A 21,981-nucleotide genomic window follows, 5' to 3' on the forward strand; every position below is an offset into this window, starting at 1 on the left:
CCCTAGGACTGCATTTGCTCATGTGAGGAATCTGTCCTCCACCTTCTAGTCACCGCCTGCTTCTGTTAATCAACATAATTTATTAACATTTCTTATCGGGGGGGGGGTATCTTTTTATTTGGGTGAGATTTGACCCACACTGAATTTCTCAAAATACTGGACTTTGAAGAAAAAAAATAAGTATTTTATTTTCCTAATGAATTATGGTTCTCCTGTAGTAAATAGACGATCTTCCTTTAACTTTGAATGCCTCCGCCGACAAAGTAGTCAAGATGACATACCGCTCTCTCCTTCTTTCCACCACCGCACTGCTTTACCACTTCACTTAATGCAACAGCAGGTAAATCCAAAACCTTTTTTAACTAATAATGAATTATGTCATTTTAGCTTCTGTATTGTACCTCTGACTTTCATGGTTGTTTGAAATAGTACTAGTGGATTATGTTGTTTGCCTATGCACTACTTCCAGGCATGTGTATGGCATGCTCTTTCTTATAGTTGCTAGATGCAAGGCTTCTCAAATATCTACCTTCTAAAAAGCAGTGAAAGCGAATAGTTTGCTGCCATGACTCTCAGTGTCCACAAAAAGGCTGAATACTCTAAGGCCTTCTGACCAGGACTGAATAATATGGCAACCATCTATTAATCTTTGCATATGCTGTTACTCAAAGTTAGCTGCATTTGTGAGAGTTTGCAAGTACAACATGCACATCTTCTGTGGCTCATAAATCAGCTCTGATTTGAGTATTTTAAAAAAGATAGTGATTTCCATAGCCTAGAGAAACCATCCAGAATGCTTGGAAAATCATCAGTACCTGCAAGCTGCATATGAAAACTTGAATTCTTAAGCAAACGGCATTTAATTTGATCATCTGGGTGAATTCCTGAAGTTCTTCCACTGATTTACTGAATCAGGTGAAATAGAAAGATCTTTAAGTCAGTAGTTTTAGGCAAACCCATATGTTTTGCCCAAATAAGGACTGAATAAAATAAAAAAGAAATCTCATGGTTTATCGCCAAGGGAAAGTGCGCTGTTTTATTTCATGCTGCATAAAAGCTGTTGGTTCAATGAGAACAGCAGCTCCTAGTATGTCATATGATGGACATATACAGTGCAAAATGGTCACTGTAATGTATAAAGATGATGCTTTGAAATATAAAGATGCTGTGTTTGGAATAATGAAAAGACCTTTAGAAAGCATGGGAAACATATATGATGAATATAAATAATTCCTTATGCTAGCTTTGTCCTGAAGCTGCATCTAATTTGTGTCAATCAGGTTATTGCTTGCTGTTTGTTTATATGGTATTTACTCCCACTTATCGGATCTAAACTAAATCTTTGTAATCTGTGGTCTATTGAATTTTAGTAAGTTTTTGTTATTACTTCAAATTAAATCAAATCATTTGTTTTCATATGACCAACCAAAATCTCCCTGTAGCCCAAGTCTCCTATCCCCTACTTCAGCATCAGGCTGACTGAGAGGATTTATAGGATTTGTAGCAATAAGAAGAGTTTTTAAACAATTGTAAATTATGTCAGGTGAGTAGCTCCCTCTTCCTCAAAGAAGCCAAAGAAAGCAAAGTGATTAAAAGCAACTATAAGTGTAAAGCTGACAGCTTCCTACACTGTTTCCCTTGTTTAATATACTGTGTAAGCAGTTATTCTTGACTAATGCTAATGCCAAGATTTTATGATCTGAGTAGTAATAGAAAAAATACCATTTTATACTATAAATTTACCAATTGCAGTCCTGTTCCTCCTTTACATGACTATTAAATATCAGAAAATGTTACTTTGCATAGCTGCTGCCTAAACAGTCGGTTTGAACTAAATGCTGAAATGAGAAATGAGCCTGACCTGGGCCCTTTGAGACTGACTAACTTTTAAAATTCTTCCCCTTACCAGGTCATGGCTGTTGCAGGTCTGGATTCCAGTAAAGCTCACAGACATTCCCCAAGTCGTTCCACACGTTCCTGGGCTACCCCGCCTGCAACCCCTCCCATCAGGGACCGCACGCCGTATTACACGCCTCTGATCCAAGTTGATAGGACTGAATCTGCAGAACAGATGAATGGCAGCCTGCCTTCTTTGCACAGGAGCTCTTGGTACACAGATGACCCCGATATTTCCTACCGAACATTTACACCAGCCAGTTTAACTGTACCTAATGACTTTAGGCATAAACATAGTGACAAACAGAGGAGCGCCGACAGTTTGGTAGAAGCGGTAAGTATTACAGAAACCTCTGAAGTAGCCAAGAGTGTCTGTCTGTTCAGTTTTTTGTGTTAACTGTGAAAAGCTTATAGTTCAGTCCACATTACCTCTCTGAAAATGTGGTATTTCAGTTCCAAACCCCAAAACTTTTTAGGTGAAGACAGGGGAACTTCTTCTCAGTTGTCATACTGTAAAGGTTTTCCACTGAATCCAAATTTTAACATTAGTGTCAGGTTTCTGTATCACAGATGGAGATCTGCTCCTTCTATCCAGAGCCCAAATTCATCACTGTTTTTGCACTAATCCGAATACAAGAAAAAGAACTCTGTGAGTCAATATACTAGGTGAGGAGGGTGAAGGAGGACCACAAGGTCTGATTCGCAGATGTATTCAGGAAAATTAGGGATTTCTTCTTTGAAGGGGGGGTGGGGCTTTGAAGATAAAAGTATATAGAAATTCTAAGTATCATAATTACTGTTCTTGCTTCCATCTATCACTTCCTTTCTGTTAAATTTTGATTCTAAATGCGATGTCAGCAGCTTTCTTTCATGTATTCTTAAGTACCTATAATGAAACTAGAATTCTACATTTTCAGACAGTTGCCCCAATTACAGTATCTGGGATTTATAAACTGTTGCCTTTAGTACATCAAGCTGATGTTTGAGGTTTATTGAGACTCCTAAGTAAGTTTCTAACAAAAAAAAACAACAAAACCCCAAGTGTCTGGCATTTACATTATCACCGAAGTGATTCAGTTGCATTATTACAAAATTGATACAGTGCAGTTTGGAGCTATTTGATTGTTCTTCATATATACAATTTTGCTGTGGGTTGCTGTAGTGAGTTAACATGGAGTTTCCAGAATTTGCCATAAATAAGAAACATTTTAATGATTTAGCTGTTCTTCTGTAAGTGCACTGAATATTTCATTCTCTCCCCCCTCATCCCTCCACCTGCCAGGTACTTATATCTGAAGGCCTAGGAAGGTATGCAAAGGACCCTAAATTTGTTTCAGCTACAAAACATGAGATTGCTGATGCATGTGACATGACTATTGATGAGATGGAAAGTGCAGCAAGTAATCTGCTCAATGGAAACATTAGCAATGGGACCAATGGGGATATGTTTCCCATTTTAAGCAGACAAGATTATGAGCTTCAAGATTTTGGTCCTGGATACAGCGATGAAGAACCAGACACTGGACGATATGAAGAAGACTTAGCTGATGAAATGATATGCATTACAAGCTTATAGTATTTAGTAAGGAAAATTATTTTAATAACAGAAAAAGTGCCTCATAGTTTAAAGATGCTAGGCACTAGCTGGAGTTAATAACCGATTGAGTTTTGTACAAGTGATGTCACACCTCAAGGAAGCCATAACTAATAAATAGATTCTCTCCAGGTTACTGAAATGGGATCAGAGCTGCAGTACATCAAGTCTCCTACCACAGAATCTTTGGTTCCTCTGTAGGAAAAAGGTTATTGTGAAACCAAGCAGATTCTGACAATCAGTTTTTTGAGGGCTAGAGTGGGATTCTGAGGTGTAATATCTTGCCTGTCCTTCAACCTTGTGCTGCTGTCCGTCATAGTAGAGCAGGATTTTGTCAATGAAAATGTCTGTATAAGTCCAGCACAAAATTGTGTGGGAAATAACTACATGAGTGATGACAACCAATAGTGTCGTTACCTCAGCACTCAATAGCATATCAGCTACCCATTGCATATCCATTCTAATTTGTTTTCAAACTTGCCTCCTGATTTCTTTTCTTATTGCTCTTCTAAAATAGTTTGTCATGCTCTACCTGTTAGAGATCATTGAAAAAAGAAGTTAGATAATATTGTCATATGTAACACCAGTTTACATAGGAAAATATCATTCAGATAGTCTGTTTTATGACTATCATGTTAAGGGCAAAATATACTGGAATAATTGCATTCTTACTAATGCACTTGCAACCAGGTTATAGTAGAATTAGATAAGATAGTTTGCTAAAAATTATATAGTAGAAATTATTGTAAATGAATTGTAATATACAATGATTTGTATTTGTAAAGAGATGTTCTATATTTTGTAATTATTGTACCGTAATTGAACTGCAGCAATATTTATGGACCCTGATTATTGTAACTCTCCACAGAATTCTAGATATAAGTATTTTTACTTGGAATATATAGATCTATAGCATAAATATTTAAATAGAGCCACTTCTCAGTATAAATCTCTTTTTGGGATAAACTATCAAGTTTAAACTTGACAACACACTTTTTTTTTAATATTTGAGTCAAATGCATCTCTCTACATAAGGAATGCACAGTTGACTATCTGCAGTCTTATAATTGGAAAGTAAAAGATTTGAAATTATTTTAACTTTTTGATTGACAATAAGCTGTGATTTTATTTTTGTACTAATCCCATGCTATAAGTAAATATTAAAAATCATTAAAAAATCAGCAGGTTCATGCCAGAGTATCACTGGCCATGAGACAATTGGTTTTGACAAAGTGTATCACCCTAAGTACCTACTTTGATATGAAACATCTAGGGCAGAAATTATTTCACAGGTAAATGAAAATGCTTTACTTCAGTACTGCATACTACTCTGCTCAGAAAGAAAAGAAATATGGTAAAACAATTCTTCATAGAACCAAAAAACCTTGATTATGTGAAAAATATACTACTTTGTTGCCTCTGCCCTTCTGTTGTTCTATGTGTACTATTTCAAAGATTTATTTTTATGCAATCAAAAGAGGGCTTAGATATTGTTCGCAATGCAGTAAAACCCTGATGTGACTGAGGCTCATACAACCTTGGAGGAAAATCAAAAGCGTTGAAAACTACTGTCTATTTTATTAGCACTGGATAACCATGACTTGTTCTAACAAGTTATCTTATCAGGTTTTACCTGTAGTTCATATGCTAGATAGCAATCCAGTTCACATTTTTAAAAATGTGATGTTTAAAACATGTCAATAAACATTTTGTACATAATAACAATTTCCTATGAATACCTTACAAACTTCCTCTGGAATCATTCTTATTTTGAATGCCAGGATAAGAACTTAAAGGTTTGTAAATTATTTCTTGACCTACATCATTTTGTATTAAAACAAATGCAAAATGTTCTTCAAAATAAAACTGTGTAATAATTTTATTTAACTTGGGACTCCTTTTACTAATAGTTTTTCACCAAGAAGCTCAAAAGTTAAATTCTGATTGAGGTATTTGGACAATGGGAGGGAATGTGTGGAATATAGTTATTAGTCTACATTATGACAAGGTGCAAGTCTGTCTTTTTTTTCTGGTTAACAACATTCATAAATAAAGTGATTAGAGTATTTGTATGAAAAAGGGTATCAGTATCACTCCCCTAGATACAAATCTATGAAAATAATTAGGAAAATCTGAATAAAATCCCCTTAAAAATGTCAAAACCAAATCTTTATGCCTTCTGCCAGGAAACACTTGGGTAGGTTACCCAGCATTAGTCACTTCTGATTTGTTACACTTTCCCAGCTTACAAAAACAAATGCTAGGAGAGCAAAATAAACTCTCTAGATCTGATATCGCTGTGAAATACCAGTGAGTAGTTTTCACAATTCCACCCACTGTCAAATTTCTGAAAAATCAACCATTTTTATGGCAACTGAAGCTGAACATTAAAAAAAGAGAAGGGAAATAGCCCAGCCCACAACCCAGGTTGCTTAAATCCTTGGGTTTTTTGATAGCATGTGTCAAATTCAGCAGATTCAGCTGAACCACATTTTTATAACAATGGCAACTTATAATACTGCCAATCATAGAATTTACTAAATACAGAAAAACTAGAAGTCATCTCAATAATTAAAACATATTTCATGAGTTTCCAGACTGTTTATATGTGTGTATATAATGACAGAAAATATTATAGCTAATCATTAGAAAAGAAACACAGGTAAGTTTTTTGTTTTGTTTTTCAGTGAAGTACTTTCATTGAATAAGCAAATATATGTACTATATTTTATTTGAACAGTGTCTTTTTGGAGCTTGGATGACAACCATATAGACTAAAAATTATAATACTGTAATAAGATATGCTTGTGTTCTCTCTACAATAACTTATTTTAATTATAATTTTAGAAAGATGCATAAATGCTTTTATTATTCCACAAAATATGAGTTTACAGAAAATGCATGATACAATCTCACTGCTCAATTTTCCAGTGTTTACATAGCTCCCTCATTTGGTTGCAGACCAATTGAAATTAGACACCTGGAAAGGACTCTAAATTGGAGAAACACCACCAAAACTGGTGTGCAAAACCTTGTGTGGCCTTACATGAACCAAACAAAATGCAGTTTTGTAAATGGTAGTACTAATACTAGTTCTGCTGATTTTAAAAGCACTTCTTACACTGAAGCAACTTGAACTGATGAGATGTGTGCAAGAAGAAACATTTTTGGTCAGCCTTTCTTTCTTAATGTGATTGTCGCCAGCCAGAGCCCTCCAACTGTCTGAAACATCTGCAACAAGCTATTACCATGGAAATGCTGATGTTCTCACTCGCAGGACATTGCTCGCTCAGGCCATGCTGGCAGGTCTAGTAACTTCCAAATTCTTAAGTCAAACAGCTTTTGTAGTTAACTGTTTTTGAATACTTAATGTAAGTATCTCCTCCTCATTTACAGAAAAAAAAATCTGGATAAAACTGAGAATAATACTGAATTACACACCATACTATTTTGTTAAATAAGTAAGACTCTGGAATAGTCCACCTGTCCTCTGCACCATAGCAGAACAGCATAAAAACAGCTAATTATTAGCTAGCAGGCTCCAAGTGCTGCACAGTACCTTGTCCCAGTTCTCAGTATCCCTCAGCAGACTCAGCTCACCCAGAAGCAAACAATTTTACCAGGAAATCTGTATCAGCAACTGGATACAGTGCAGGAGAAACTATTTGTGGTTTCATGACACCTACAGATTTCCCCAGGGAGCTAAAGCTATCAAATAACTGGGCTGTTCCTTTAAGACTGCATCAAAGGAATGGCATAAAGGAGCCTCAACAGCAAGTATCGGTGGGGCCTAAATCAATAAAGCAACTACAGCTTCAGAGCAATGAAAATAATTTAAGTATTTAGAAGGGGAGGAATTTGCAAGATGTCTATATATGTCTAGAACTGCTAGAAAAGGTGATGATGTTTTGGAAGAAATGACTAATTATCTGATTGCACAGTGCAGCAGTGGGTACCCGAACATAAGACACACATGCAATTTGGCATGTATATGTAAGCTTGCTATTTCCTGACCTTTTAAAGCTTGATGTAATGCCAGTGTGTGGCTCTGTGTGTGTCCAGTAGTAAGTTATGTAAGACAGTGGCGAGTTAATCCTCTGCAGTTGTATAATAACAATTCCCACCGTGCAAGCCCATGTTATTAATCTGCAAATGCAGGAACTTCAAGAGTCAGTCTTTCCAAACTGCTTCCCATTTCTACTGTACAGGACTGCGGTCTCGCCAGTATATGTTATTCTGAGTATCCTAATACTCCTTATTCCAAATGAGACTAAGATACCTTAAATGAAAAATCTTAAAAGCACAAGTCCTAAATAAAAGCTATTTCCCATAAAAAGGCAGACCATACAAAGTTCATTCTTTCCCCAAAGGCAGTTGCATCAGATTATCTTATTGACACAGCTAATCAATCACCTATTACTTAAAATATTCTTGCTGTTCCCTTATTCCTAAAGAATGCATCAAAAAGAAGAGGTTTACCTGACTCCTTTAGGAGCAGAGTTCACTGTTGTCGTCTCCCATCTTCAGTATTTCTGTTTACTCTTTATGCAGATACTCCAGTGAATGAAGTCTTTTTCCTCAGTTAGTAGCAGGGCTTCCCACCACTGCTTTGCAGCAGCACCAGGTAGAAGTATCTGCCTTAAACATCTGCAGTTGTCCCTCTAGCCAACATTTGAGTCAGCAGGTTTTTTACAATCTGCTCAAACAGTGTAAAATTCCATTTTTTTCTGGAAAAAAGTTTATTCTTCTGTTCATTGGAAGTCCTGAGCAAACTGTAAGAGGGTTACTCGCTCACAGCTCTAAACTCTGTATTTACAGTATTTTCAGCAATTTCTAAAAGTTGGATGCTGACCTACTATCGGAGCTTTCTGTTAGTGCATGTAGTAAGCGTATCCTCTGCAGGCTGATAACAGTTCCTTGATTATGATTACATTATCTGTTGTAAAGTGTCAGGCCACAGAAGCATTTGCTTTATAATTTGACAACTGTTTAGTCAGTAGTTATTTTAGAATACTTAATAAATCCATACAATTCTGAGTTCAATTTCTTTAGTTTTTTTTAATCAGTATCTGAAAGTTAGATTTACACAGAAAACAGCCATGAAAGATGACATACCTTCCTTTACACATCTGAAAATAGTAAAACAAAGACTTAATTCCTAACTAAAGTATAAGCATTGGTTCACTAAGCTGTCTCCCTAATTAAAAAAAAGCAAAAAAAACCTCTTCCCATATCATCTGTATCTGACCTGATGCAGTGACTTTGAGTAACTTTTTATTTTAATTCTATCTTGGCTCTATTTTTTTTTTTTTTTAATAAAGCTTGTGCAATAGTCAGGCACCATTTGGAATATTTCCTGAGAAAATTCTTTTGCAAGCGCTGCGGTAAGTGATAAACTGGTACAACCAAACCAGCTTAAACTGTGAATGGAATGCTGCTAAGCTACATACCAAAAAGCAAGGAGAGATTCAAGTTTTGCAATGTACTTTTTACAAATATCAGCTTGTGTTCTGCATTTATTAGAAAAATAATTCAAGTGTTTGGTAAGTACAATGTATATCTTCTTTCTCTATGCTATGTATAGTTAAGAATGCTAAGTATGGTTAAAGCCGACTTTCAGTGAGGGTTTGTAAACTGCGCGTTGCTCCCATCAAAAAAAAAAAAAAAAAGAAATCTGACAAATTCTGGGCACATACAGGTATGTGGGAATTCTAATACATACTACTTTGTCCCGTGAATGGGAGAGTTTTAAATGAATGCTTACATTTACTTAGCCAGTCTTTGCAGGATGTGGGGATTACTGGCTAGCTGTTATCCTGGATAACTTGCTTACAACAATTAAAAATCCCTCCTTTAACCAACAGGGCGTAACATAGTGATTTTTCAAAACAACATGCATTAATCTCTTCATGCAATTACACAGTGTGTCTGGCTTATATGTGCAGCTGACCCATCATTTAGAAATAACTTCTCTTCAACAAAAATTTAAAATTGTACCGCAAAAGCCATGTCTAACTAAAATGAACAGCTTGAGCCAAATGATTAAAAAAAATTAGATAGTCTAAGATCAGGGAGTGAATCAAATTAATAACTATTTTAACAATGATATGTTGTTTTGCATGGCATTTATTTTGTGGGCAGCTCCAGTATGAGATACCAACACATGGGTGAAAGCCAAAGTGGCAAAAGGTGTGAGAAGATGAAAACATTGTTTATCGCTGGGTTTCCAAGGTCTTGGGCCTATATACAGGAACATTTCTCTCATGAAGTGATGGGAGCCCCTTAATTATATCTGCGGCTTTCTCTGCTATCATAATGGTTGGGGCATTCAAATTCCCACTGACAACACTAGGCATTATTGAGGCATCTACTACTCTCAAGTTTTCAACTCCAATTACTTTTGTTTGGGGATCAACTACAGCAGTGCTATCTGAAAGCTGACCCATTTTACAGGTGCAGGAAGGATGATAAGCGCTATCAGCCTTCTGCCTTATGAAAGCATCTATTTCTTTGTCAGACTGAACATGGTTTCCTGGTTGAATTTCAGGCCCACAAAATTTTTCAAATGCTTTTTGAGCAAAGATCTCTCTGGTCAACTTGACACACTGGCGGAATTCCCAAATATCTCTTTCTGTATGGAGAGAAAATAAGATGCGTTTAAGTACTCCCTTCACTTAGTTATACTTCCCTGTACATAACACAAACAATGGCATCAAAGAAAAAAAAAATGGAGAAGCCCCTCACTTATTACTGAAAACCAAAATCAAGCAGAACTTTTTTCAAAATCACAGATATTTACAGTCACTGTGAGCAAAACTGTCAGTTGTATTGCACACTCCAAGAATAAGTGAGCAAAGAATTGTTCTTTATTTCCCTGCACTCGCTTTCTAGCCAAGAACACTAGCCTCAGCACAGAGAAACAAGCACAACCCCTTCCTCCACAGCAGAGGAGAGGGATGAGACGAAGAGGAGGGTGCTGCAATCCTGACAGGGAATTCTTTTTGATTCACCCAGTGTTTTGCACAATGATCTCTTTAAAACTAACTGACTTTTATAAGTAGAAAATAAGTAACAATGCACCAATCAGCACTTCTGAATCAGGGTTGAATAGATATGAAAATCTGCTACTGAAACAGGAAGGCATTAAGCTGACATAAGAACAAAGAGAAGCTGCATTTACCTGTTGACATGTAGTTAGGTTCAATGACAGGATGGTCCTTTGGGTCTGCAGTCTTCAACTTTAGCCAGCCCATGCTTGTGCTCCTCATGGGTCCCACATGGACCTGTAATACCCACACAACGCTCGTGACCCAGTCCTACCCGACACATTTCAGAACTCAGTGTGATTTTTTTGCAATTCGAACTGTCTTTGAAAATTAACCAAGTGTTAAAGAGGGATAATGAAAAAGGCCAAAATATGAACACTTTTCCATTTTATGTAAATTAGTTGTAAATATGATATTGCATGGTGGGAAGGGAGAAACATACCTGTGTTTTCAACTGATTTTTAAATGAAAAAATGTGATTTTTCATTTAAAATACAATCATTCCAATTTAGCAGTAGCTGAGCATTCAGAGGACCAAATTACTATCACCACTGTAGAAAAGAGATTAGCAAGAACGAACAAGTACATTCAGTGACAGTTCCCTGGCATTAGCACAGATTTTTGGGGGAATCTACATTCCCTGTTGATTCAAAAGTAAGATAAGCAAAAAAAAAAAAAAAAGGACAATATTACATTCTAAAATAGGGCTTGGATTTGCACCAATTAATAAATTGCTCTCCCCCCCCCAATTTAAACCTCTGCCTAAACTGTAGTAGAAAAGGGAACACCTTGTTTTGGTTTTGTACAGTATCTAGCCCAATGGTATCCTAATCCATAGCACTGTGGTATTACAGTACAGCGCAAACAAATAATAGTACAAGACTTCCATACTTTCCCAGAGATAAATGGCAAGATAATTTTGGTAGCAGTATCAGACAGTAAGTCCATATTTTTCCCCCAGTGAAGGGGATTAGCCAGCCTCTTTTATATAATACTGAAAAATTCAGTATATAGCCAAATTATCAACATTTATAATAAAGTGTAAGCCTCCTTGCTAATTGCTACAGAACATTACTGCAATACATCCTTCAACAACTCACCTGGTAAGCTTCCATAGTGGAAGCAACCCGACCATGATCAATCACCTGAGAAGGGAGAAAGTGGAACTGAATGTCGGGGTGAGGAACCCCTGCTTGACTTCGGATAAAACCACCAGATTCTAAATGCGCAGTTGCTCCCTCACCTAGAGAGTGTAAACAAGAGAGAGAAAATGCCACTAAAGACATAAAAAAAAACAAGAAAAACACTTCTTAACCCTTGTTTCACCACTATGAATAAGTCATATTCACAGTGGAAATTGCAAGAATACAAATCTGTAACGAACAACTTGTAATTTAAGCAATATGCATCATTTTCACCTGCTTTTTAATCACGAGATAAATACAAGTATGCATAACTTTGAAAGTCCCACTTATTTGAGTGAGAGTGGGATGTTACAGCTAGCTCACTCTAACTGGCAGAAGCGCTGCCTATGGTCTAACTCCAGATGAAGATTTGGTCTCAGGATCCTGCCAGACGCGCAGGAAACAGACCGCAGCAGCCCGATCCTTACTGCACCGCATGCAGTACGGCCGCTCCATCCGTCACAGGTAACAGCCACCCACAGTGCCCACGCTGCAGGGGACGGATGAAGAGCCTGCAGTGCCTCTGCCTCTTATACTATATTATTTTCACATCCACTTAAAACGTCAGAGGCACCATGATTCAGTCCTCTATAAATATTTACTGTATGATAAAAAGCCACACGTACCCAGTGTAAGTTGCCACTTTGGGTCAATAACGATTCTACAAGTGATGAAGGCCCTGAATTTGGCCAAACCATTTTTACTGGTTTCAAGGATAACTTTCACAGATTCCTTTTAAGATACAATTTACCGCTGGATTATTATAAAATGAGAGTGTTATTTTAACAAGGGTAATTTCTAATTTACATGCAAGCCTGAAGGGTTCTGATGACAGCAACAAAATAACTCTTTTCAGACAATTAAAAGGAAAAAGGGAATCCAGCTCACAATATCTTTTTTTCTATATGATATCAATTTCTAAATAGGATTTCTTCTTCATTTTTTACAACAGCTTTTCTCAGTGGTGCCCAGATTTAAAAGTAGAATTTTTCTTAAAATGAAAAAGATTTTAAGGCATTAAAAAACAGTGTATGAAAACCTCACTTGTTACCTAAGACATAACATTTGTTTTAAGAGATTTCGATTTAGGAAAAAGAAACCATTCAAGCCCATTTCCAGCTCTAATTTGTGCAGAGGATATGAAAAAATTTTATATGAAGGGTCCCAGATTTTGAAGTTCACAGATAAAAGACTTTGTGATAATTCTAAAGTAACGAAGGGTAGAACAATTTCATATTTTGTTTCATACCTGTAAACTTCCAAAGCCATTCTAGACCAATTTTCATCATGTTAATTGGCTTTTGTGCATTATACAGAGTAATAGGTTTGGTGCACTTTTGCTGGACATACACTTCTAAATGATCTTGGAGGTTCTGACCTACTCCTGATTAAAAGGTTAAAATGGGGTGTGGGGAAAAGAAAGGAAAAAAATGAAGTTATTTCACACAGAACAGCTACATACAACATTCGCTACCAGAAAACAGCATAAATGGGAACTAAACTAACCTCTTACAGGGGCAGTGATGACTAACACCAAGACCCTGAGTCATGTCGGTCTTTTGCTCATGTCAGAATAAAGTTTTACATAAAGATAGCATAACCAGGATGAAAATAGAAAGTTAAATGGCAGATATAACATTTGTTCTGAAAGTGCCAGATATGACCTCTGAATACATTATCAGATTTTCTAGTTTAAAGGATATTTTTCATAAATTCATGTTATTCCTTCCATCTTTGAATATAGATGATAATGGGACAATCTGCTGCAGATCAAAACTCTTCCTTCAAAATTCTAACTAACTAAGCTGTTTTGCTTTAAAGCTGCTCAGTGGCATTTTTCAGATGAATCAATGAATGTTTCCACTGTAACTTTGTAATGTTGTTAGTTTCAGTCCACACAACCTGACCTAAAGACTACTAAAATCCCCTGGCGTCAATCCATTCACTTAATGGTCTTTGAATTGCATCCTTCGGAAGATGAAAGGTGAAAAGAAATAAGAAAATTACCAGGAAGGTGGCAAACAACAGGGATTCCCAGTTTTTTTAGATCATCTGCATTGCCAATCCCAGACAACATAAGCAGCTGTGGAGAATTTACGGCACCTCCACTTAAAATAACTTCTTTACTGGCAAATGCCTAAAATGAAATGAGCACAAAAGACCTAATATTATTATGCTTGATCTGAATACAGCCAACAAGTCAAGGGGCTCTGTTAAGCTATGCCACTCTGGTTCAGTTCTGATACCCTTCGCTCACGCCTCCTTCTCATTCTAAATGCTTTTTCTATCTTGCCACAAGTTTCTGTAGAGAGAAATGATCAAGCTTTCAATTTGATCATTTCCATATTTATTCCCATGTTTATAATGTGCTCAAACTGTAGTTCAGCCAGTAACATGGCTGCCAGCAACTCCGGTGCTCCTTGCCAGGAAAAAAGTACCTATGATCGGATCAGTTAGCCAAGCATCCGTTCCATTTTCAGTAAGGCTTAGTAAATAAAAACTGACACTCTTAAGGACATTTTGAATTCAGAGGTATGGTAGCTCAAAAATCCTCAAGAACTTATTTCCTCAACTGAACCAAGACTGATGTTTGGTTTCTCTGCTCATTTGAGTCCTCAGAAGCCCCTCAGTCACTAACACACAACTGTGAAAACTCTGACAGCGTGTGTGTATATATGTATGTATGTATGTATATGTGTATATATATATGTATATTCTGTTTTACTACCAGACTTTTCATAGAGCAGTCTGAGTATTAGCCCCTGAGCTGGTCACTACTTAGGCTGCTAAATTATTAATCTGCTTTTGATTCAGTTTTCTGTGCTGCATAGTTCTTTTTCTAAAACCTTCTCTGCAATGTTTCTAGCACATCTTCTTTCCCTTTTCCTTCCTTTCCCTTTGCTCTTTGAAAGAAGGTGATGTGGGTGAACTCGGCCTTTTTCAAACTACCCCTTTCTGTTGCAGTGAGATGGCTCAGGAACACACCCATTCGATGCACTCTGCTCTCCCTACTCGAAGGTATTTTGCCTGTTGACATACGAGATATCATTTGTATGCACACTGACTTAGGTGGTTGATTATAAACTAAACACCAACTGAATAGCATTCTTGCATGTTAGAAAAGAAAGATTCAAGGCTCACTATCTTGACGAAAGAACAAATTCACCATGGAAGAAATAAAAAGTAAGGAACAATTTAAATCTGATGTAAATTCTAAAGCTACCTCAGCTATTTCAATGTTTTAGAGCAATACACATTTGCAGAAGTAGTACCATAATATTGATCTGCGAATATATATCCGTCTGACAACACCAAGCACACAGTAGACTAGGCATACGATTAGGCCTCTGAACCTCCTCTCATTACCCAGCAAAACCCACAAGGGTGCAAGGAAACGAATCTTGTATTGCTCAGCTGCATGCTTGTCCTCTTTGGTAGAATTTAAGGTTCTATGATGAGTAGCTCCTTGTTTTCATTTTAGATGGGATATTTAGCTTCTAAAGCAACATGAAAAAAAGTGCTAATTGTTTCTGTAGTACAGTGACAGTTAACAGATTAGCATGGAATGCATATTAACTTGTAGTAATTCTATTATTTTTGAATGACACCTCAGCTATACAGAATGATGCTGAATGAGATTTTTCCTCATAATAAAATGAAAATCTAGTAAGAAGATCGATTATCTAAAATTGCTGCAGGTACAGCCAGTGCTGACATTTTGTCCGATCCTGTTTTGGTCTGGGCAATTACTCATATGTTTAGACTAATAAACAGCATATCTGGGACTGCTGAGTCAATACCGAGATCTGTACTTTGTGTGTTATATAAGGTACCAGAGACTCTGTATGTCAGGTAACATAAGTGTACATTATGATTTTTATTTCTAGCTAAAAGCATGTTTCAAAACTTACTATTTTGATATGTATTATTTTTGTTTCAGGTAGAGTTCAAACAATGCAAGTTTGATTTGCACTTACTGCAAAGTCAGCACTATAGTTATTCCTAGCCCATATATGGTCGTTCATTGGGCTTAAGGGTAACAGGCAAGGGGGAAAAACTGACTTTGAATCTTTTTTGTAGTGGTTATTTAGTCTGATGCATTAAACATATTTTTTTTGCCCTTTAGACATACTCTTCTGCTTGATTCTGAACTCAGAAGCTCCATGAATGCTCAGTCTACCTACCCTGTTTTTGTTAAAGTGCTTACTGGATTCCTGAGTGCTCTCCTCAGCCCCAGTGTCTACAAAAATCAGTTAAGTCTTTCCACTGGCTTGAATGGGTTTTGAATCAGCCAGATGATCTTTTAACTTTATTCCAAAATAGACTGTAAAAACAGAAACATTTTAATACAATCAAGTGTCTCACCTCGATGTTCATAATGTTATAAAATTATTAGCTCTTCCATCCTGACAGCTATAAAATTTTCCAGAAAGTAAAAGCAGATAAGTCCTTCAATTCTAATGTTTAACAAATGGAAGGGAAATACTTTGAAGGTGTACTTTTTATGATACAGACAACAATTTATGATATGTAATTCATACATATATACTTGTATATATGGAAATTCATAGCAATTAAACTAATTTGCAGTTAAAGTGGTCCAGTGATCAGAACATGTCTTTGATCATATGTAGTTACCTTTCCAAGACTTTCTTCAACAAAATTAGTCTTGATAATGACAAAAGAACAGCAACCAGAGACACTGATTTCACAGACATTTAGCCTCTCATGAAATCAGTTAAACTTCTGTAACTTTTGTTTTACATTATTAATGATAATCACTATACTAATCCACTTAGAAAACAACTGATCTGTTCTGCGAATTAGAAGACGAAAGAACAGTTTGTTTATATTACATTTTAACTTTTAGCAGGTGTTCAGTGACAGAACTACCCTTTGTCCGGTTAGTCTTGTAAGCCTTACTGAATTCAGACAGTCAGAACCAGTACTCTCCTCTCTTTAGGCATGTTACTATGAAACTTTTTTCAATTGTTTTATAATTGTTTGTTACTAATAATCTTAAGTTATTAACATACAAATCCCCTTTAGGCAATCTCCTAGTTACATACTCCATAATCAGCTGTAATATTATAGACTTCAGGGAAATGAGAATGTTTTAGGTCTTATGGAAGTCACTGGACTCTAAGACAAACTGCTGTTTATCTACAGAATTAAGATGTAATGGTGATTCAAACTTCCTTCCACTGTTCCTAAAGTACCCCAACCGTCTCTTATCAAAACAACTATAGTAAAAGGGCATTTTTTAGTCTCAATCTCATTCTTGATTTGGTCTCTAGAGCCCTTTCCTAAGAGGATTTTTGAGACGTGATCACATGTTCAGTGGAAGTTGGACTGAGACTGCAAATTCATTGCACAGCCACAAGGCCTGTTTCTTCACTATGTTTCATCATGACTAGCCCAAAACTCAATACATAATGGCAGTGTAGAAGCGAATGATTCAGGATTTTTCCCCTGAGCAATTCAGGCTCCAGTATTCAGCTTTGACAGATTTTCCTATGCCTGAACAGCATTTTCAGAATTGTTTTTCAGAAGCACCAGCATTTCAGCAGAACAGTCAATATGCCGAGACAGTGTGTGATTACAGCATAGGTTACAACTACAAACCTCACAGAGAGTCTTGTGTAACATCAAGTTATGGCCTGTCCCCTCAGTTCTGAAAGAGGGCATGTAGGGAAATATAACTGGGATGTTAATATCTGAATCAATACAACTGAAATATCACCTACTGTAAAATAATTGACAAGGAATCACATACTAGAAAAAACTTACAATATAACATCTCAAAAGCAGACATTTTGTGTAGTAAGATGTCACTTTTAACAAATGTTTTTTTTTTTCAAAACAATGTTTTAGTTTTGCTTTGACTAATGTCTTTCATACAGGAAAGTGAAATTTCTTACCTTTATCCTTTGCCCATTTTTTATATACTCAACACCAATGGCTTTTGTTCCTTGAAACAAGATTCTTGTTACTATTGTCTTCTCTGTGATTGACAAATTTGGGCGTGATATGGCTGGCTGAAGGTAAGCACTAGCTGTGCTCCATCTTTGACCTGCAACATATATTTACATTAAACATCAAAATAGTCATGCTCAGTCATCTTCAAGATTTTCCCCAATAGCAATCAGGATGTTTATATAGGGAAAAGGGGAAAACAGTCTCGTGTAGAGTTCAAAGCAAATGTGATGCAAAGTAATAACTAAAGATTTTATTTTAACATGACAAACTTCACAAAGACGTTCTGAAAACCTACCCTCCTTTCCAAAATTAACTATGGATCAAGACTTGTAAGCCAATATAATTTTCACTGAAACACACACTACACTGATAGGAAGCTGCTGTAAAATGAACAGGCAGTAAATTTACAGTGCAGTAACTCTTTGCTAAGCCAAACAATGAAATGGCATTTAGTGCAGATTATACGTTTGTATTCCACAAAGCTTTCCAAGGTACCACTGATGCTTCAGAAACATAAATTACTTAAGGAAACCTTTGTGATTTACCTTTGTGTATAGTCATATCCATCCAGCCAAATCCTTCTTGCTGATAACCATTCATATCATCTGTGAACGGATACCCAGCTTGCTGGGCTGCCTCCAGGAATGCATGATGAAGAGGATGGTTTGTTTTCCCTCTTGACACATACAGGGGTCCATTTCCACCTCTGTACTGATCTGGTCCCAGTTCATGTGTCTGTGCCTTCTTAAAATAAGGCAAGCAATGCTCATAGTCCCATCCTACAGCCCCTTCCCTGCTCCACCGATTATAATCTTCTGCATGCCCACGAACGTACACCATAGCATTGAGAGACGAGGAGCCACCCCACACTCTGCCCCGGGGCCAGTACATAATTCGATTATCCATATGCTTTTGCGATGTTGTGTGGTAATACCAGTTATATTTCTCATCACAGAGGTTATATGTTAATGCAGCAGGCATGTGAATCTTCCACATCAGTCTTTTACTACCTAGAAGGGTATCTCTAGGGCCTGCTTCCAAAAGTAGTACAGTACTGAGAGGGTCTTCAGTCAATCTGTTGGCTAAAACACACCCTGCTGATCCAGCTCCAACAATGACGTAATTATGAGAGTTTGTGTTTTCAGAACTAAGTTTTGACAACGTACGTGAGGTTTTAAATTGTTGTTCATTGCTGCCTAAGGTGTTCTTTAGTATGCGTGCTTTAAACAGAGCTCCTGTTACTTTGTGCATTTCAATCACAGGACTGTAACACTTAACTCCTTTGATTAAATATGACATCTTTACTAATAGCATCACTCTCGTAGAACTTCTGTCATAAAATCCAATGTTTTGCCCTAGAAAAACAACAAAGTCCCAAATAAGATGTAAGAATCATTACAATGTAAGACCTCTAAAATGTCAGTTGTTTTCAACATGAAAGGTGTACATGCTAATGATTCCTTAGCAACTTAGCAGAAACAGAATCCAAATGTCTTTATTCCCAGATTAGTTATGCAGACTCCCATATGTAGAACAGAAATAAAGCCCAAAAATTACTAAAAATGTGAGAACCGCAGGAAAAGGGGCCACTCCTTACAACTATTGTAAAATACAGTAGTTTTTTTGCACAGGGCAGTGGATGTTGAAAGATATAGCAGGTCAGAATGTCTTCTTTCCATAGCAGTTCATGTTATCCCATTCCTAATCTTGATAAACACAGTTGTTCAAAGATCCATGAAACTGAATAAAAAAATGGTTTGCTTGCTTTTGACTTGCTTCTGGTTCCTGAGGTGGATACATGAGGCACATTTTCAAGCCTCTGCCAAAACCATAAAGGATGGAAACCTTTACTTGTCCGGTAGTCTCACTTCATCTACTTCTAGTAGATGAGAATTTAAGCAAAAAACAATCATCTCATGAATTTCTCTGTAACTTCTCTGTCAGTCAGTGATCCTGCATGGCCAATTCATGACAGTGGAAACGATGAGTATGCCCACTGTAGCTTCTGCCAGACCACACCTAGGACGATGTCTCCACAAAATACATGCTTAACAGTGAACCTCATTTTCAGCTATCCCGAAAGTGAAAAACGACTGGTTTTTGAGGCAAAGGCAAAATTTGTACATTGGTGGCTTCCTATCTCCTTACTAAGATCAGATCCTGCAGAAGTGCTCTGGGTACAGTCTGATACCACTAGATCCTGAGGCTGAGTAGGAGGTTCAAATACAGGGACTGAATCCAAGATTTTGGATTCAGCCCAGGTAAGTAAATGTCCCAAGTACTGATGCTACTAGCCAATCTGAAGTGTGTTTCTCTCACCCTCTCCCCTTGCAGCCATTTCTCTTGGTATAATCAATCAGTAGAAAAGGATATTCCTGGCTGCCCTAACCAATAAGCTATAACAAGTCTGTCTCCCCGGCCCATGGTTTCTGTCTAAGGGGTCGCTGTGGACTCTGTACACAGCCACCTATCCAGAGGCTGGAACACTGTAATGTGCTGCCCATCTGAAAGTTAAGCAAGCTTTGTGCTGGAAATCTATTCAGTACTACATTATTCTTGTGCAATCTAATTTTTTAGAAAGGAATTCAGTAGTCTATTGATTTCCATACATCAAAGTTTCATAGTTATCCAATGTTTTGTAATTTAAGCCCTGTATTTTTATAAAATGTCTGTTTAATTTCACTAAAAGGAAACATGTCTTAAGGATGCTGAAATAATCAGCCTTTTCTTACTTAAAGGCAGAACAGAACTATACTCATTTTCTTGGGTGAAATCCTAATGCACAATTTGTGATAGGACACAGAATCACTTAAGACCCAACTTTGTAACTAAGTTCAGTGCAGGCTCCTGACAAATTTTAAAAGTCTTCCAAATACAACTGTATTTACTTACACTTCGATGTAAGATCCCACATGCAAATATAGTTTTCTTCTCAAGGGGAAAGGATGGGAAGAAGCATACATCTTACTTATTCTGCTTTAGGAAGACTTGTAATGGGCTGTACAAATTCTGAAACTTCTACAAAATGAAAAACAACTACATCAGAAAACAATTTGCTCTGTTAAAAAAAAAAAAAAGAATGCAGGGGATAGGTCTGATCTCAGACTCAGAAGTCAAAACACCTGATTCTCATATGGCAGATTCAAAATGGATCCCAGCTGAAGGTAGGGGACTGTTTTTCATGTGGGTGTTTCCTGTACTGGAAGATTTGGTGGTTTCTTGTGATGCAGCAGAGGAAAAAGCAAAAGGTAGAGAGGTTTTACTTGTTTCTAATTTATTTTACTTGTCATTGGGAGGACTACAATTCTACAGCATTTAAACTGCAGAATTGGTGGGTCGCAGTATTTTGTTGCTTCGGGAACAGCAGAAGGCATATGGCTTATGGTATTGGTGGAATATGGGCCTGGGTCCTGGCAATCTGGGAAAGATACTTCACTTCTATAATGTGAGTTACACTTTTGCTGGTGAAGGTTCACCATGACAGGTAAAGTATTCAAACTTACCTCTGAGGAAGGAGGAACTCTCAGATGTTGGTTCTAAAGACGGCTGACCTTATTATTTAGATACCTGGAGTTCACAAACTCCAGAACAAAACCTAGCCTATTTTGGTGTGGCTTCTATAAGGCTACTAAATGTTACTTTACCTCCTGACCAAAGTGCTGGCTGCTACACCTATGGCCGTATTAAAACTACAGGAAAGTTTAAATTTATTTGGTTCTTTTTGCCAAGAACTTATAACCTGTGCAGTGTTCCTAGGAACTGTATTTGAATGTGTGTTTTCCAGTTACTGAACTGGAAACATCAAGTTACTATCCCAACAAATAGATCCACCTGAGGCTCTGAGATGTGCTGGGACAGCTGACTATGAAATTTGCCCAGTAAGGAGCTTTAGTTTTAAGGCCAGCTCTGATTAAGCATTGTAATGGCTGTGTCAAAACAACAGGAATAGGGAGGTTTAAACAACCTGGTCCTGCAGGAGTGCTCTATACTTACCACCACCAAGAAGTTGTCTTTTTGGTCTTTCTGGATATTATTGTACATCTTTATCTGGATTCCCAAGCATCATGCCTTCTTTATGAACTTATGCAGTAAGGTGTTCCTCAGGAATCAGTTAACAGACCTGCAGAAATGCATGCAGCAACATAAAATATACATACGCGTATTCACTGGAGTACTTCAGCACTTAAAAATGTGTACCTCACTTTATTTATTAAAAAAAAAAAAAAGGTAGATGCTTCTAAGCAGGGCCTAAAGACAGTGGTTTTAAAAAGAGTGAGGGGAG

The 21,981-nt window shown here is 37.0% G+C and overlaps 2 protein-coding genes across 3 annotated transcripts in view; one reads left to right on the forward strand and one right to left on the reverse strand.

Annotated features, from left to right (window-relative positions):
- Positions 1-5,374, forward strand: part of CACNA1D (calcium voltage-gated channel subunit alpha1 D) — a 211,763-nt gene extending 206,389 nt beyond the window's left edge. The window contains exons 48-50 of one of the 2 annotated variants that reach the window (XM_026076611.1): positions 219-340; positions 1,910-2,230; positions 3,179-5,374. In XM_026076611.1, the coding sequence (XP_025932396.1) occupies positions 219-340; positions 1,910-2,230; positions 3,179-3,472 (737 nt within the window). In that variant the 3' untranslated portion in view covers positions 3,473-5,374. The remainder of the gene's footprint in view (positions 1-218; positions 341-1,909; positions 2,231-3,178) is intronic. The other variant, XM_026076620.1, reaches the window with a different exon arrangement.
- A 4,328-nt stretch (positions 5,375-9,702) lies between these two features.
- On the reverse strand, positions 9,703-20,664 carry CHDH (choline dehydrogenase). Its single transcript, XM_026076873.1, has 8 exons — positions 20,592-20,664; positions 18,245-19,054; positions 17,642-17,793; positions 13,728-13,857; positions 12,970-13,104; positions 11,637-11,779; positions 10,671-10,773; positions 9,703-10,121 (listed from the first exon to the last, which is right to left on the reverse strand). The coding sequence occupies exons 1-8, from the start codon at positions 20,611-20,613 to the stop codon at positions 9,703-9,705; spliced, it is 1,914 nt and encodes a 637-aa protein (XP_025932658.1). The 5' UTR covers positions 20,614-20,664.
- Positions 20,665-21,981: the final 1,317 nt, after the last annotated feature.

The sequence above is a fragment of the Apteryx rowi genome, unplaced genomic scaffold (assembly GCF_003343035.1).
Source record: "Apteryx rowi isolate R43461 unplaced genomic scaffold, aptRow1 scaffold_111, whole genome shotgun sequence".
Taxonomy (NCBI): domain Eukaryota; kingdom Metazoa; phylum Chordata; class Aves; order Apterygiformes; family Apterygidae; genus Apteryx; species Apteryx rowi.

Bases quoted from the DNA above. Each gene is read 5' to 3' on its own strand.
- CHDH (XM_026076873.1), bottom strand. From the start codon at position 20,613: ATGTGGGATCTTACATCGAAGT. The intron at 19,055-20,591 runs GTAAGTAAATAC...TTGTTTTTCTAG, and splicing joins GTGGGATCTTACATCGAAGT to GGCAAAACATTGGATTTTAT. The intron at 10,122-10,670 runs GTAAATGCAGCT...CTCTCCATACAG, and splicing joins ACCTAACTACATGTCAACAG to AAAGAGATATTTGGGAATTC.